A 14,170-nucleotide genomic window follows, 5' to 3' on the forward strand; every position below is an offset into this window, starting at 1 on the left:
CCTTGGGATTGGCGGTTGCCGTGGTTACTCTTTGTTTGGAGGGCGGGCACTGTTTTCCAACCTTGCTGGAGGATTCAGCCGCTGCTGGGTGAGCGAGCACCCCTCCAGACCCGGGTTGATGAAGCGGGAGGTGCCGCAAAACTGCGGGAGCGCAAGTGGAGCTGGGCCCCTCTCCGCCAAGGCCAGGCTTGAGTGCGAAGCGGGGCCCCGCGCCCAGGGAGTGCTGAGCCAGTCTGTAGAGCGAGAGGCTCTGTAGAGCGAGAGGCTTTCCGTTTTGAAAAAATTTTGGTAGTTCACACACAACTTGAAGAACTAAAATTGAAGGGTGGGGTTCCTTAAAATTTCTCATTTTTTGGCAGCTTTATGTGCGTGCTCAGTCGTGTCCGGCTCTCTGCGACCCCATGGACTCTAACCCTCCAGGCTCCTCTGTCCTCCTCTGCCTGGGATTTCCCAGGCAAGAATATTGGAGTGGGTTGCCATTTCCTCCTCTAGGGGATCTTCCTGACCAGAGATCGAACCCGCATCTCTTGTCTCCTGCATTGGCAGGCGGGTTCTTTACCAGCTGAGCCACGAAGATTCCCCACTTAAGCCACTAAGACACCCCACTAAGCTCGCTTGGCACCTTTAGCCACCTCCAATTGATTATTATCAACTTGAAGTAGTTTACCTAGCCTCTTTGCAGTGGAATCGATCCAAGGCCGCTGTATCCAGTTCTGTAACCACTGGCTAGAGGTGACCATTGAGAGCTTAAATGCAGCAAGTCTGAATTGAAATGTGCTGTAAACGTAAAATACACGTAAGATTTTGAAGAATTATTAAGGTACAAAACAAAGTGTAAACTTTTTAGCTGGCTATATAATGAATGCTTTTCTGTTGACTATGTTGAAATAATATTTTGGATAATGGATTGAATTAATATATATTATAAAAAATTCAACTATTTCTTTTTATATTTAAAAAAATTGCCACTAGCAAATTTAAATCAAATATGTTGCTCAAATATGTAATTGGGCAGGACTGATCTAAAGAGCCAGTAGATGAGCTGAGATGGACATATGGAAATGTCTCTTTCCTTTACCCTATTTTTCTGCCTTTCTTTCTACATAAAGTTTTGTGTATCTCTGAATTCTGCTTTATAGCCATTTTTAAAATCTAATTTTCCACCTGGCAAAGGTTTTTCTCCCTATATTCATTCAAAGCTTTTGAATTGAATTTTAAGTAAGTTAGATTGTGGGGTAGCATTTTGCACTGGTTCTGGCTTTGTTTTGGAGGGAGGTGGTTATGAGTAAAATTGGAAAATAAAAGCTGATTAGTATAGCATTGTTCAAACTTTTTTTTTACTTAGACCCACATTAAAACAAAAATTTGCATTGCATTTCATGTGGATTCTTTACCACCCAGCCAAGGGAAAGTGAAAGTGAAAGTCACTCAGTCCTGTTAGACTCTTTGTGACCCCATGGACTATACAGTCCATGAAATTCTCCAGGCCAGAAAACTGGAGTGGGTAGCCATTCCCTTCTCCAGGGGATACATGTACGTGCATACATGTACTTGTACTTATAATTGAAGCAGAGTTTTATAAACAAATTTTACTTTTAGTATATATAGTACACTTATAGTTTCTTTTCTGACCTACCCTAACTTTTCCTATGCTGTCCCATCATTTAATCTAGATGGCCAAAAACTTGCTAAATTAATTTCTTAATCCATGAATGGATTACCATCTGCAATTTGAAGTCTACTGGTTGTTCAGAAAAATTGCTGGGCAGATAATGAGCTTGCCTAAGTTTGGATACCTTTGGATTGTGGGAAAAGCACTGACTTTGGATTCAAAATCTCTGAATTAGGATCCTACTCCCATTACTTTTTAGCATGATGCTATGGGGAATTAACTAACCTCTTCCAACCTTAGGTTTCTCATCTATACAATGACTGTAATGACCTTTAATCTGTGAAGTTACTCCAGAGATTATCAGTCACACAAGTGTCTACTAGTGCCTGGCTTGTCACAGGTACTTAATATACATGGAAGCTAATGACGGTACTTAACAGTGATGATATGAAGATATTCTGCAATGTACTGCTTGACCTTTATCCATTACAAGCCTACAGATTTAAATGAAATGAGTGTTGAACTTATACATCGTATATTGTTCATTATTTCATTGTTGTGGCTATCTGGTAGAATTGACAGCTCTGACTTAATGAGTGCAAACTAGCCAGATGTGTCCCCATATATAGACTTAGGATGTTCCCTTATAAGTATTTTAATTTCTGAATACTCAAGCTGTTCACAGTTATTTTGCCATTAATTATTACCATGAAAATGAATTTTAATATGAAGTTTCTTCATTCAGGAAGGTAAGCCAAACCCATTCCACATAACTTTTCCTTCAGCGAATTTAAAAAGTATTATTAAATTTGATCATTTTGTAGTCAAACACTAAAGAAATAATGGATGAAAATAGGGAGAAAGCAATTTTCTTTAATATATGCTGCTTCTGCTGCTGCTAAGTCACTTCAGTCTTGTCCAACTCTGTGTGACCCCATAGATGGCAGCCCACCAGGCTCCATAGTTCCTGGGATTCTCCAGGCAAGAACACTGGAGTGGGTTGCCATTTCCTTTTCCAGTGCGTGAAAGTGAAAAGCAAAAGTGAAGTCGCTCAGTCATGTCCAACTCTTCTTGACCCCATGGATTGTAGCCAACCAGGCTCCTCTGTCCATGGGATTCTCCAGGCAAGAGCACCGGAGTGGGTTGCCATTTCTTTCTCCATCTTTAATATATAGTATAGGCATAATAAGGTATGAAAAAACTTTGTTAAACTAAAGCATTTTTACATAGAAAATGTTGGATTGGTGTGGCACATTAAAGAACCTATAGTTTTTACTAGCATTTAGCCTCTTCAGTTTTCTCTAAATGGTTCTGTGTTTTATTATGAAGGATGATGGAAGGCAACGATGATGATGATATAAAGCTCAGCGAAGAAATAGAGGCTGAATTGGATAGAATCAGCATTTCTTCCTTGGAAAAATATGGTTTTGATAGTGATTCAAAATCAGAAACCCAGAGTGATAATAGTGATACAGTAAGTTTTGTGTTGTACTTTTGAGACTTTTAACTGAAGTAAGCTTTTTTAGGAGAAATACTACTTTTCTCAGTGTGTTTTTTATACTCCACTCATTTTTTCCCCCTTAGGGTGACCTTTAAACAATGCATATTAGTAGATATTTAAATATAAAAAGTATATTGATAAATTACCTATAATTTCACATGTATACATGTGCATTTTTTCACAAAATTGAGATTTTACTATTCATATAATTATGCATAGGTGTGTGTGTGTGTGTGTATATATATATATATATACTTATATATATATATGTTGTTGTTTAGCTCTAAGTCATGTCCAGCTATTTTGTGACGCCATGGACTGCAGAGTTCTGTCCATGGGATTTCCCATGCAAGAATACTGGAGTGGATTGCCATTTCCCTCTCCAGGGGATCATCCCAACCCAGGGATTGAACCCATGTCTCCTACATTGGCAGGTGGATTCTTTACCACCCAGCCCAGGGAAAGTGAAAGTGAAAGTCACTCAGTCCTGTTACACTCTTTGTGACCCCATGGACTATCAGACCAGATCAGTCGTGTCCAACTCTTTGCAACCCCATGAATTGCACCACACCAGGCCATGAAATTCGCCAGGCCAGAGAACTGGAGTGGGTAGCCATTCCCTTCTCCAGGCGATCTTTGCAACCCAGGCATCAAACCCAGGTCTTCTGCATTGCAGGCAGATTCTCTACCAGCTGAGCCTGGGAAGACACAGAATATTGGTATCCTGCTTTTTTACTTAATCATGAGTATATTGTTATGTGATTCAGTTCAGGTCAGTTCAGTTCAGTCAATCGTGTGCGACTCTTTGCGACCCCGTGAACTGCAGCACACCAGGCCTCCCTGTCCATCACCAACTCCCGGAGTTCACCCAAACTCATGTCCATCAAGTCGGTGATGCCATCCAGCCATCTCATCCTCTGTCATCCCCTTCTCCTCCTGCCCTCAATCCCTCTGATCATGAGAGTCTTTTCCAATGAGTCAACTCTTCGCATGAGGTGGCCAAAGTATTGGAGTTTCAGCTTTAGCATTAGTCCTTCCAAAGAACAACCAGGACTGATCTCCTTTAGAATGGACTGGATGGATCTCCTTGCAGTCCAAGGGACTCTCAAGAGTCTTCTCCAACACCACAGTTCAAAAGCATCAATTCTTCGGTGTTCAGCTTTCTTCACAGTCCAACTCTCACATCCATACATGACCACTGGAAAAACCATAGCCTTGACTAGATGGACCTTTGTTGGCAAAGTAATGTCTCTGCTTTTCAATATGCTATCTAGGTTGGTTATAACTTTCCTTCCAAGGAGTAAGCGTCTTTTAATTTCATGGCTGCAATCAACAGCTGCAGTGATTTTGGAGCCCAAAAAAATAAAGTCTGACGTTGTTTCCACTGTTTCCCCACCCAATTCCCATGAAGTAATGGGACCAGATGCCATGATCTTCGTTTTCTGAATGTTGAGCTTTAAGCCAACTTTTTCAGTCTCCTCTTTCACTTTCATCAAGAGGCTTTTTCGTTCCTCTTCACTTTCTGCCATAAGGGTGGTGTCATCTGCATATCTGAGGTTATTGATATTTCTCCAATCTTGATTCCAGCTTGTTTCTTCCAGAGTAGCATTTCTCATGATGTACTCTGCATATAAGTTAAATAAGCAGAGTGACAATATACAGCCTTGACGTACTCCTTTTTCTATTTGAAACCAGTCTGTTGTTCCATGTCCGGTTCTAACTGTTGCTTCCTGACCTGCATACAGGTTTCTCAAGAGGCAGGTCAAGTGGTCTGGTATTCCCATCTCTTTCAAAATTTTCCACAGTTTGTTGTGATCCACACAGTCAAAGGCTTTGGCATAGTCAATAAAGCAGAAATAGATGTTTTTCTGGAACTCCCTTCCTTTTTCCATGATCCAGCAGATGTTAGCAATTTGATCTCTGGTTCCTCTGCCTTTTCTAAAACTAGCTTGATTAGACATGCATAAAAATCAAAATGTATGTGAAATCTTTAGATCAAAGAAATAGTCACATGTTTTTGAAATCAAATATATATTCATTTGTGTATTTCCTCCAGTGTTTCAGTTCAGTTCAGTCACTGAGTCGTGTCTGACTCTTTTCAACCCCATGAATCACAGCATGCCAGGCCTCCCTGTCCTCCTCCTTTAGGATAGACTGGTTGGATCTCCTTGCAGTCCAAGGGACTCTCAAGAGTCTTCTCCAACACTACAGTTCAAAAGCATCAATTCTTCGGTGCTTAGCTTTCTTTATAGTCCAATGCTCATATCCATACATGACTACTGGAAAAACCATAGCCTTGACTAGACGAACCTTTGTTGGCAAAGTAATGTCTCTGCCTCCAGTGTTTATATACCTAGAAAACTTATTCATGGATTCATTATTTTATATAAAAATTCTTAATCCAATGGAAACTTATTTTTAGCTATATTATAAAAAGAAAATCTAATTAAAATTTCCCTGCAATATTTATCAAATATCCCTGGTGTCACTTGTGGAATAATCCACCTTTTTTCAATTGACTTGTCATATCTGCTGTATATACTTAGTTGTTATATTCATGTAATCTATCCAGGGTTATCTATTCTTTTCCATTATTCTGTTAATTTTTGCCCTGTTCTGGTTTTATATTTTTAAGTATAAAATGGGCCAAATTCCTTCAGTAGCTTTGCTGCATCAACTCTTTTCAACTAAGCTTTTTTCCCAAGAAAACACATTTGTCAAGTTTCTTGAAATAATTATACTTTGATTTTTAATTAGGATTGCAATAACCTACATAATACTTTAGGAAAAAAATATTTTAGTATGTCTTTTTATCCATAGCTAACTTAAATAAGACAGAAGTTCTGAAATTATTCATTTAGGGATGAGTTCCAACAGAATCATGGGTGCAGTTTATAGCCATCTGAAAATTAAAAGCAAACTTTAACCAAATGTGTTTCTTTGGACTATGCTTTTAATATGAGGCTCTTTTACCTCATTCGCACATTTTGGTCAAAATTTTGGCGTTTCAAAACAGATTTTGATGCATAGTTTTAGCAAATAATTTTACAGTTCCTTTTATTCTTCACATTTTTAGGATTCGGATGAGCTGCCTGAGTCGGTTCTTCACTGTATTAACATCATAAAGAATAAGAGTAAAACTGCTGAAGAGCTCATTCTTCAGGACTTGGAGGATACTGATGTTTTAAGTAAGTACAGTTTTCATCTGCTTGGTAGATAAGTTTTCTGTAAGTATGAATAGTTTATAATTTAGAAAATCAAGCTGCTTGAAGTTATTTCTTCTCATATACAGGTGTGTGCATTTATCTCTAATAAAATCTCTATAGTATATTGGTCTGTTCAATTTAGTTCACACATCTGTTTTCATTACTACCTTCCTTATATCTCCAATAAATACTAGTCTCTAATAATTTGTTTTACTAGTCCTAATTAAATCCAGACATTCTGTTACTTTATGTCAAAGGAACCCAAGTGTGGGACTGTTTTAGAATTATCAGTTTATATGTATTTTTGGAGAAAATACAATTTATATAAAATCCTCACAACCTTTATTTGCCTCAACTGAGCAAATTTATATCTTTCAGTTATTGTAAGAATAATAGAATGAACAAAGATTTAACTAGAAGTAATCCTAGCTTAGTTTATAATGAAAAATGGCAACAATTTAAATGTTCAACAGGACCTTGGTGTGTCTAACAATATACTCTTTAAAAAAAAAGAAAGACAATTTTAATAACATAAGTTTTATGGTATACTATAATATTTATTATGAAATTCAGTGTCATTTATGCTTATATTGGTATAAATTATGTGGATATTCACAGTTGTTTATACCAAAAATATTAGTGTGTGAAAGGACCTGTTGTAGCCACTGAGAATACAGCAGAGAACAAAACAGGCCAAGATCTTGCTCTGTTCTTCTAGTGCTCCCATGTTGGGAGACAGATAATAAGTAAACACATGATATTTCAACAATGATAATTCTATGAAGGGAGGATTTCAAGATAAGGGGATAGAGATTGAATTTTGCTATTTTAGATATGTGAAGTCAGGGGAGGCATCTCTGAGGAAGTGATATTTAAGTAGTGTCTGAAATGAGATAGTAAGCCACGTGGGATATGCTGGTGAAGAAGTGAGTCACAGAGCTATCTAGAGAGCTGGTGTTCCAGAAAGAGGGACTTGTAAAGGCCAAGGCACACTCAGTGGGCTTAATGTGTCCAGAGAACAGTCAGCCTTTGTGGTTATATTCAAGCAAAGAAAGGGTCAGATATACAAGACTCTTATAAATCCAAAGTGTGGACTTTGGATTCTGCTCTGAGTATATGAAGGTTTTTCAGAAAGGAGTGACAGAGTATGATGTATTTTGAGGCAGTCATTCTGGAAACTGTAGTGAAGATGCCTTGAGGTAGCAAGAGTCTACAAGACTATTACAGCAGGATGGTTAGAGATGATAGCAAATGGTGAAAAATGGTCATATTCTAGAAAACATTTTTAAGTAGAAAGAACCAAAAATATTTATTGATGGATTGATATGAAAGGAAAAGAGGAAATTGGCTCCAAGATTTTTGTTCTGAGTACCTGTGTGAAAGAATTTGTAAAGACTTCTTAAATGCAGACCCTTTTAGATTTTAGCAGTGATTATTGTCAGGTTATGGTAGATTTTAGTAATTTGCTTATTTATATTTACTAAGGTTTATAAAATGAAAATTTATTTTAAATATATTGGCAAGTATAGAACCTGATTATGTAAAAATCAAAGGAAATATAGAAAAATTAATTACATGAAAGATTATAGGAACTAAAGTCATAGCAGTGGTTTAGAAAGTTATAAGATCTCATGTGTATAGCTCTAACAAGTAGGTTTGATAGTCTCAATGAATAGACTAATTTTCCAAGAAAATTCAAATTATCAAAATTGCTTGAAAAATCAGAAAACATGCTGAAATCAGTAATTTGGCAAGAAGGTAGAAAGAGGTTTCTTCTCAAATGTCAGTAGTAACTAGGATAATTTTGTAATTGAACTGTTCCAGTTCATCAAGGAGCAGAAAATCTGCAGATTATATTTCATTCATCAAAAACTGCACATTTTAGATACAAAACTGTGTAAGCATAGCATACACATACATAAGAGAAACTAGAGGCTAATATTATTTGTAAATATGGATGTATTGATGAAAGCTGTCAGTTGAATACAAAAACTATTTTAGCTATTTTAAGTAGTAAGGTTTAGGGGTATTTGTGTAAAACAAGCTTCAGTTCAGTTCAGTCACTCAGTCGTATCAGACTCTTTGCGACCCCATGAATCACAGCACGCCAGGCCTCCCTGTCCACCACCAACTCCCTGAATTCACTCAGACTCACGTCCATCGAGTCAGTGATGCCATCCAGCCATCTCATCCTCTTCGTCCCCTTCTCCTCTTGCCCCCAATCCCTCCCAGCATCAGAGTCTTTTCCAATGAGTCAACTCTTCACATGAGATGGCCAAAGTACTGGAGTTTCAGCTTTAGCATCATTCCTTCCAAAGAAATCCCAGGGCTGATCTTCTTCAGAATGGACTGGTTGGATCTCCTTGCAGTCCAAGGGACTCTCAAGAGTCTTCTCCAACACCACAGTTCAAAAGCATCAATTCTTCGGCACTCAGCTTTCTTCACAGTCCAACTCTCACATCCATACATGACCACTGGAAAAACCATAGCCTTGACTAGACGGACCTTTGTTGGCAAAGTAATGTCTCTGCTTTTCAATATGCTGTCTAGGTTGGTCATAACTTTCCTTCCAAGGAGTAAGCGTCTTTTAATTTCATGGCTGCAGTCACCATCTGTAGTGATTTTGGAGCCCCAAAAAATAAAGTCTGACATTGTTTCCACTGTTTCCCCATCTATTTTCCATGAAGTGATGAGACCAGATGCCATGATCTTCGTTTTCTGAATGTTGAGCTTTAAGCCATCTTTTTCACTCTCCTCTTTCACTTTCATCAAGAGGCTCTTTAGCTCCTCTTCACTTTCTGTCATAAGGTTGGTGTCATCTGCATATCTGAGGTTACTGATATTTGTCCCATCAATGTTGATTCCAGCTTGTGTTTCTTCCAGCCCAGCGTTTCTCATGATGTACTCTGCATATAACTTAGAGGTTTAAAATAACAGTTGTTATCTTTGTATAGTTCTGCAGGTTCACTGGGCTTAGCCATGTAGTTCTTGCTTGGATTTCTTACACATTGACCGTCAGGTGTTGTTTGGGGTCACAGTCATCTGAAGTCTTTCCTGGAATGGAATTCTAAGATGGCTTACTGACATGGCTTGCAGTTGATGGAATTTGTTGGCTGGGAATTCATTTGAGGCTGTCAGCTGGAGGAGGCACCTACATGTGGTCTCTCTCTGCAGCTTGCATGGCACCTGGATTTTGAGAAAGAGTATCGCATGAATAAATTATTAAGAGACTAAGGTGGTACCTTGTAAAGCTTCAGATGACATTCTCCAAATTCATGCAACGTCTTTACTACATCCTGATGGTTACACAGGGTCAGCACAGATTCTGTGCGGGAGGGGAATACACAGGGTATGCATACCAGGAAGTGTAGGACTAACATCTTTGGAGGCTATTAATAGTAACTCTAATAAATAACAGAATTGTTAATAGAACTGGAAAAATCAGATTCTATGTTGAATATCTAAAGTGTAGGAAAAAATACATGCATGCACACTGAAACTGTGCTGTAGGAGGAGCTGCTGATAAAATGAAGAAATTCAGAGATATTAATCCTCTTCTATACACTCCTATCTCCAACCCAAAGCTCCCTCTATCATAGTCTGAGCCAGAAAAATGAAAGTATCTCTCTCTGCCTTTCTTCACACATAATATTTTTATGAAAATAAAGAATTGCACAAATATGTCAATTGGCAGAATCTAAATCAACCTCAGAAACATACCTTCAAAGGAATCTGGAGAATGTTTTGGTTTTTTTTTGCTTTTCAGGTTCTCACATAGGAAAACATGCCAGAGAGATTGTGAATGGGTGTTGAAAAAGAAAATCTATAATACTGGTCAAAACACTTGTGAATGGTCAGTTAATTGGCAGAATGGTCATCTGTAAAAAATACTTTACAACCAAGGAATAAAACAAGCTAATTGAACAAGAAAAAGAAACATAACTACCTCTTACAAATGATAAAAAGACACTAAAATTCAACAAAACCTCACAAAATTGGGAATGAAAGTTTCTTTCATGAACATGTTAGTCATTATAATGTTTTAAATTAAGACTTTTATTAAAGCATTTTCAGTATCTTGTGCAAGATTGTGTTGTTTGTGGCAGACAGACTTGAACCTTTGTCGATTTCTAGTCAAGGTGTTATTGTGATATTAAACACAGCATTATTCTGTATACATGGAAAGTGAACTTCAGCTCTAGAATATGAAAGGTGATAAGAGTGGTGTAAAAATCTGTTGCTTTTATTTTTGAATAAAGATTACAGATTTCCTCTGTTCTTGGTTCTTCAGTATTTTTCTATTGCTTTGATCAAGATTATCCTATGATAAAGAATTTAAGATTAAAGGATGATAAAATAGTTTGGGATTTTAACATGTTGTATCTCGCTTTAATATTTAAAAATGTTATAACTTCTTTCTCTTTATAGGCTGTGGTTATGGAGGAGTTTCTAATAATCATATGCATTTAAGGATAGAATTACCAACTGAGTGTAAAGAAAATCCAGAACAATTAATAAAGGTATATGTTGTTTGACTGAAAGTGCTCAATATTTTATAGTTAGAAATTTTCCTTTTCATCTCACATAGGATTTAAAGTTCACTGTCTTAAAAATTAGATTATTTTAAGCAAAGAATTGTTGGTTTTATTTTCTCTTCTGGCATAGAATATAAAACAATGAAAATTACAGTCTTTAAAATATTAGAAATGGTGATTTAAGCCAGCAATACTTGGAAATTTAATGTAAATAAGACCAGCATAACTATATTGAATAATAGTTTTTACCTAAAAAATCCAAGGAAAACCATGAAATATACTCTAATATTGTTACCTTGCTTAAGAATGTAGTATGATTCAGTGGAGTCTTAAAATACCCTGTAGAAACTTTAAATGTAGAATGTCGTCTTCTTTTTTTTTAAGGTAAAATAAAAACATCTGTAAAGAAATGAGAGTAAAGGAAGGTCTAGGCTTTGGGGGTAAAACTCCTGGAAATGTATTTCAGAGAAAGTCTCTTCCACAGGCTCAGCATCTTGTTCATTTTTGTTACTCATTTAACATAACTCTAATTTTACCTAACTGTATTCTTGCTCTTTTTGAGGTGAGCAGAATTTGAAAATTACTTGTATGTATGTTTCTTACTCTATTTTTTGGTAACACTCAGTCCTGATATATTAATTTTGAATTATATTGCTACTTCATTGGACTAGATATCCTGTACCTTTTAAGCTGGAGTATGGTGGAAGTCTAATTATGGAAAAGTATGAATCAAAATTATAACTTGTATATATTTCAAGGTAAATTAGAAAAAATTGTTTTTAAAACATATTGAATATGTTAGCAATTTGTGTATATGTGCAATTGCTGCAGAAAAGAAATATAAAAAGGTGTTAGGAGGAAAACATATATTAATAGAAACATTTGGACATGAGTGTCAAGCAGGTTAATTTCGAATATTGTAAGTAAATATTAGAAAGCAATTAGAATTCTGAAATACATAAGGAGGGTAAAAGACAATTTGCTTCCCTGGGAAAAGCATTTTTCTCCACCATAAAAGAATAATTATCAATGTGCTATAGAATTATATTTGAGAGCAACTTGAAGTAAATAATTTTCTAGATATGTGCGTGTAAATACTTAATACATTATTGAAATGATAACTTTACTCTCTGTTTTGTTTTCCTTTAATCATTGGGACTTTCTTTAACCTCTTAGATGTTATCTGAAATAGAAAAAGAAGAATTTCTAAGAAGTAGAACTCACTGTGGCAGTCCTGATTTGGTTCTGGAGTCTGACCTTTGTGATTTGCCGGTGGACGAACATGTTTTGCCAGGTGGACTAGCTTGGCTGATGATATTTTTGATTATTTTAATGTGATTCACTTTAATTATCTAAAAACCTTGAACAGTTTTCTTTTGCCATTTAGAAGAAAACAGTCATGGTATTTGAAAAATACTGTACACTTATTATGGTTATTTAATTATGTTTCATAGTTTTTCCAAATGACTCCTAAATTAACTTCATTGTGGCTCAGCTGGTAAAGAATCCATCTGCAATGCGAGAGACCTGGGTTTGATCCCTGGGTTCGGAAGATCCCTTGGAGAAGGGAAAGGCTACCCACTCCGGTATTCTGGCCTAGAGAATTCCACGGACTGTATAGTCCATGGGGTCACAAAGAGTCGGACACGACTGAATGACCTTCACTTTCAATTTAACTTTATATAAGTATATTTGACAATTTTCCACATATAGAGCTGACTGCAATAGATGTACCCAGACCTGCATTTTTTAAGTGTCTAACTATGTTCCATATGTATCTCTTAACTACACACATGAATGCATGCATGTGCACACACACAGATACACACACATCGTTTTCTGGAATAGTTTGACAAGTTATATGATTTCTTTATTGACTGCAATGGAGTTTACATGTGTTTTGCACATTAGCACATTGTCTCTTCACTTTGGTGATATATTGACATTATTTCTTTATTTTGAAATTACTTTTAAATTTTATATTGGATCAGCTTTGACTGGTTTGATTTAAATTTTTTTTCTCTTCATGAATACAGATGATGCTGATATAAATTTTGGATACCGTGAAGTGGAAGAAAGATGTCGGCAGTCCTTTGAGGCTTGGCAAGACAAACAGAAAGAATTAGAAGACCAAGAGAAAGAAACTCTCAAAGTTGAGAGGGACAAAGAAGAAAAGCAGTTTCAAGAAGAAGAAGAAAAAAGACATTGTTGGATGAAACAATTTGAAGTTGAAAAGAAGAAATTAGAGAATATTCAGAAGGTAAGTTTTCTTATTTTTATTTTTCATTCATTTTTTTTTTGAATCAGTAACTCCTGAACAGTACTGAGGTTTTGGATTATGGTGTGGCTCGAGCTCCATTCTATGGGTTTTAATTAGTCCTAATAATCAAAGCAGCTCACTGGGAATTAACAATATTAACATGGACCCCTTGCTTATTTTCCATGAAATTCGTTGTAATTTCAGGTACTGCTTTGGATTTTGAGGTCCCCCAGAGTCTAGAGTTTCAAAGACTGTCCTAAAAAAAGCTGACATTTACAACATAAATTGTTGCTCTTCTCTACCCTCCTAATCATAGAAAAAGGCAACAGAATTGTCTCCATCACAAAATGTCCTTACTCTGTAGTCTGATATCTAGCAATTATGTAAAACATATTTGGTTAAAGTGGTTCAGGCATGTAGGTAATAGTTGTGCTGCATTCCCATAAATGAGCTAATTTCTGGGACTTGAACATTTTTGGAATAAGGGAGTTCTGAGTTGTTTTCCTTTCTGTTTTCTCCCAGCTGGTCCTCAGGTGGTCCACATCCTGAGGCCACGGTAGTGGCATCTTGAGAAACTGGTGGATTTGGGGGACTCACTTGTGGACCACCAGGATCCTTAGACTGTATGGATAACAGGCAGGACTTACATCTGCTTTGCATTACTAAAGTAGCTTATGAGTTACTCCCAACTTACTAGTTTTGAGTCTTCCGTGTACAGAACGTTAGCATGTCGTCACATAGGCAGTTCAGGGTATCCTGGCCTCCCATGTTGAGTACATTGCATTTCTGAATTACGTAGAAAGTAAATACATGAAAAACAATGATAATATTGCAGAACCAGCTTGTCCACAGCTTTTACTAATAGTAAGCTACAAATCTTTAGCTTCCTTTTAGTTCATATTTCCTTTCCACAGACTAGATTAGCACAGACTAGTTATTTTCAAAAGTCAGAAGCTATTTTTTTTCCCATTCCAGAATAGAAGTTAATACAATGTAGATTATTGGAGTAGTGTTTCCTGGCTTGTGGCAAAATGTATCACTGCTGTTGATTGTTAG

At 36.6% G+C, this 14,170-nt stretch overlaps 1 protein-coding gene across 7 annotated transcripts in view; it reads left to right on the forward strand.

Moving 5' to 3' along the window:
- Window positions 1-29: 29 nt before the first annotated feature.
- LRRIQ1 (leucine rich repeats and IQ motif containing 1) overlaps window positions 30-14,170 on the forward strand; it is a 224,631-nt gene continuing 210,490 nt past the window's right edge. For 4 of the 7 annotated variants that reach the window (XM_070788886.1, XM_070788891.1, XM_019960315.2 and 1 more), the window contains exons 1-6: window positions 30-88; window positions 2,942-3,086; window positions 6,190-6,301; window positions 10,748-10,839; window positions 12,031-12,148; window positions 12,891-13,114. In XM_070788886.1, coding sequence (XP_070644987.1) covers window positions 2,943-3,086; window positions 6,190-6,301; window positions 10,748-10,839; window positions 12,031-12,148; window positions 12,891-13,114 — 690 coding nt within the window. In that variant the 5' untranslated portion in view covers window positions 30-88; window position 2,942. The other 3 variants (XM_070788887.1, XM_070788888.1, XM_070788889.1) reach the window with 3 other exon arrangements.

The sequence above is a fragment of the Bos indicus genome, chromosome 5, assembly GCF_029378745.1.
Source record: "Bos indicus isolate NIAB-ARS_2022 breed Sahiwal x Tharparkar chromosome 5, NIAB-ARS_B.indTharparkar_mat_pri_1.0, whole genome shotgun sequence".
Lineage (NCBI taxonomy): Eukaryota > Metazoa > Chordata > Mammalia > Artiodactyla > Bovidae > Bos > Bos indicus.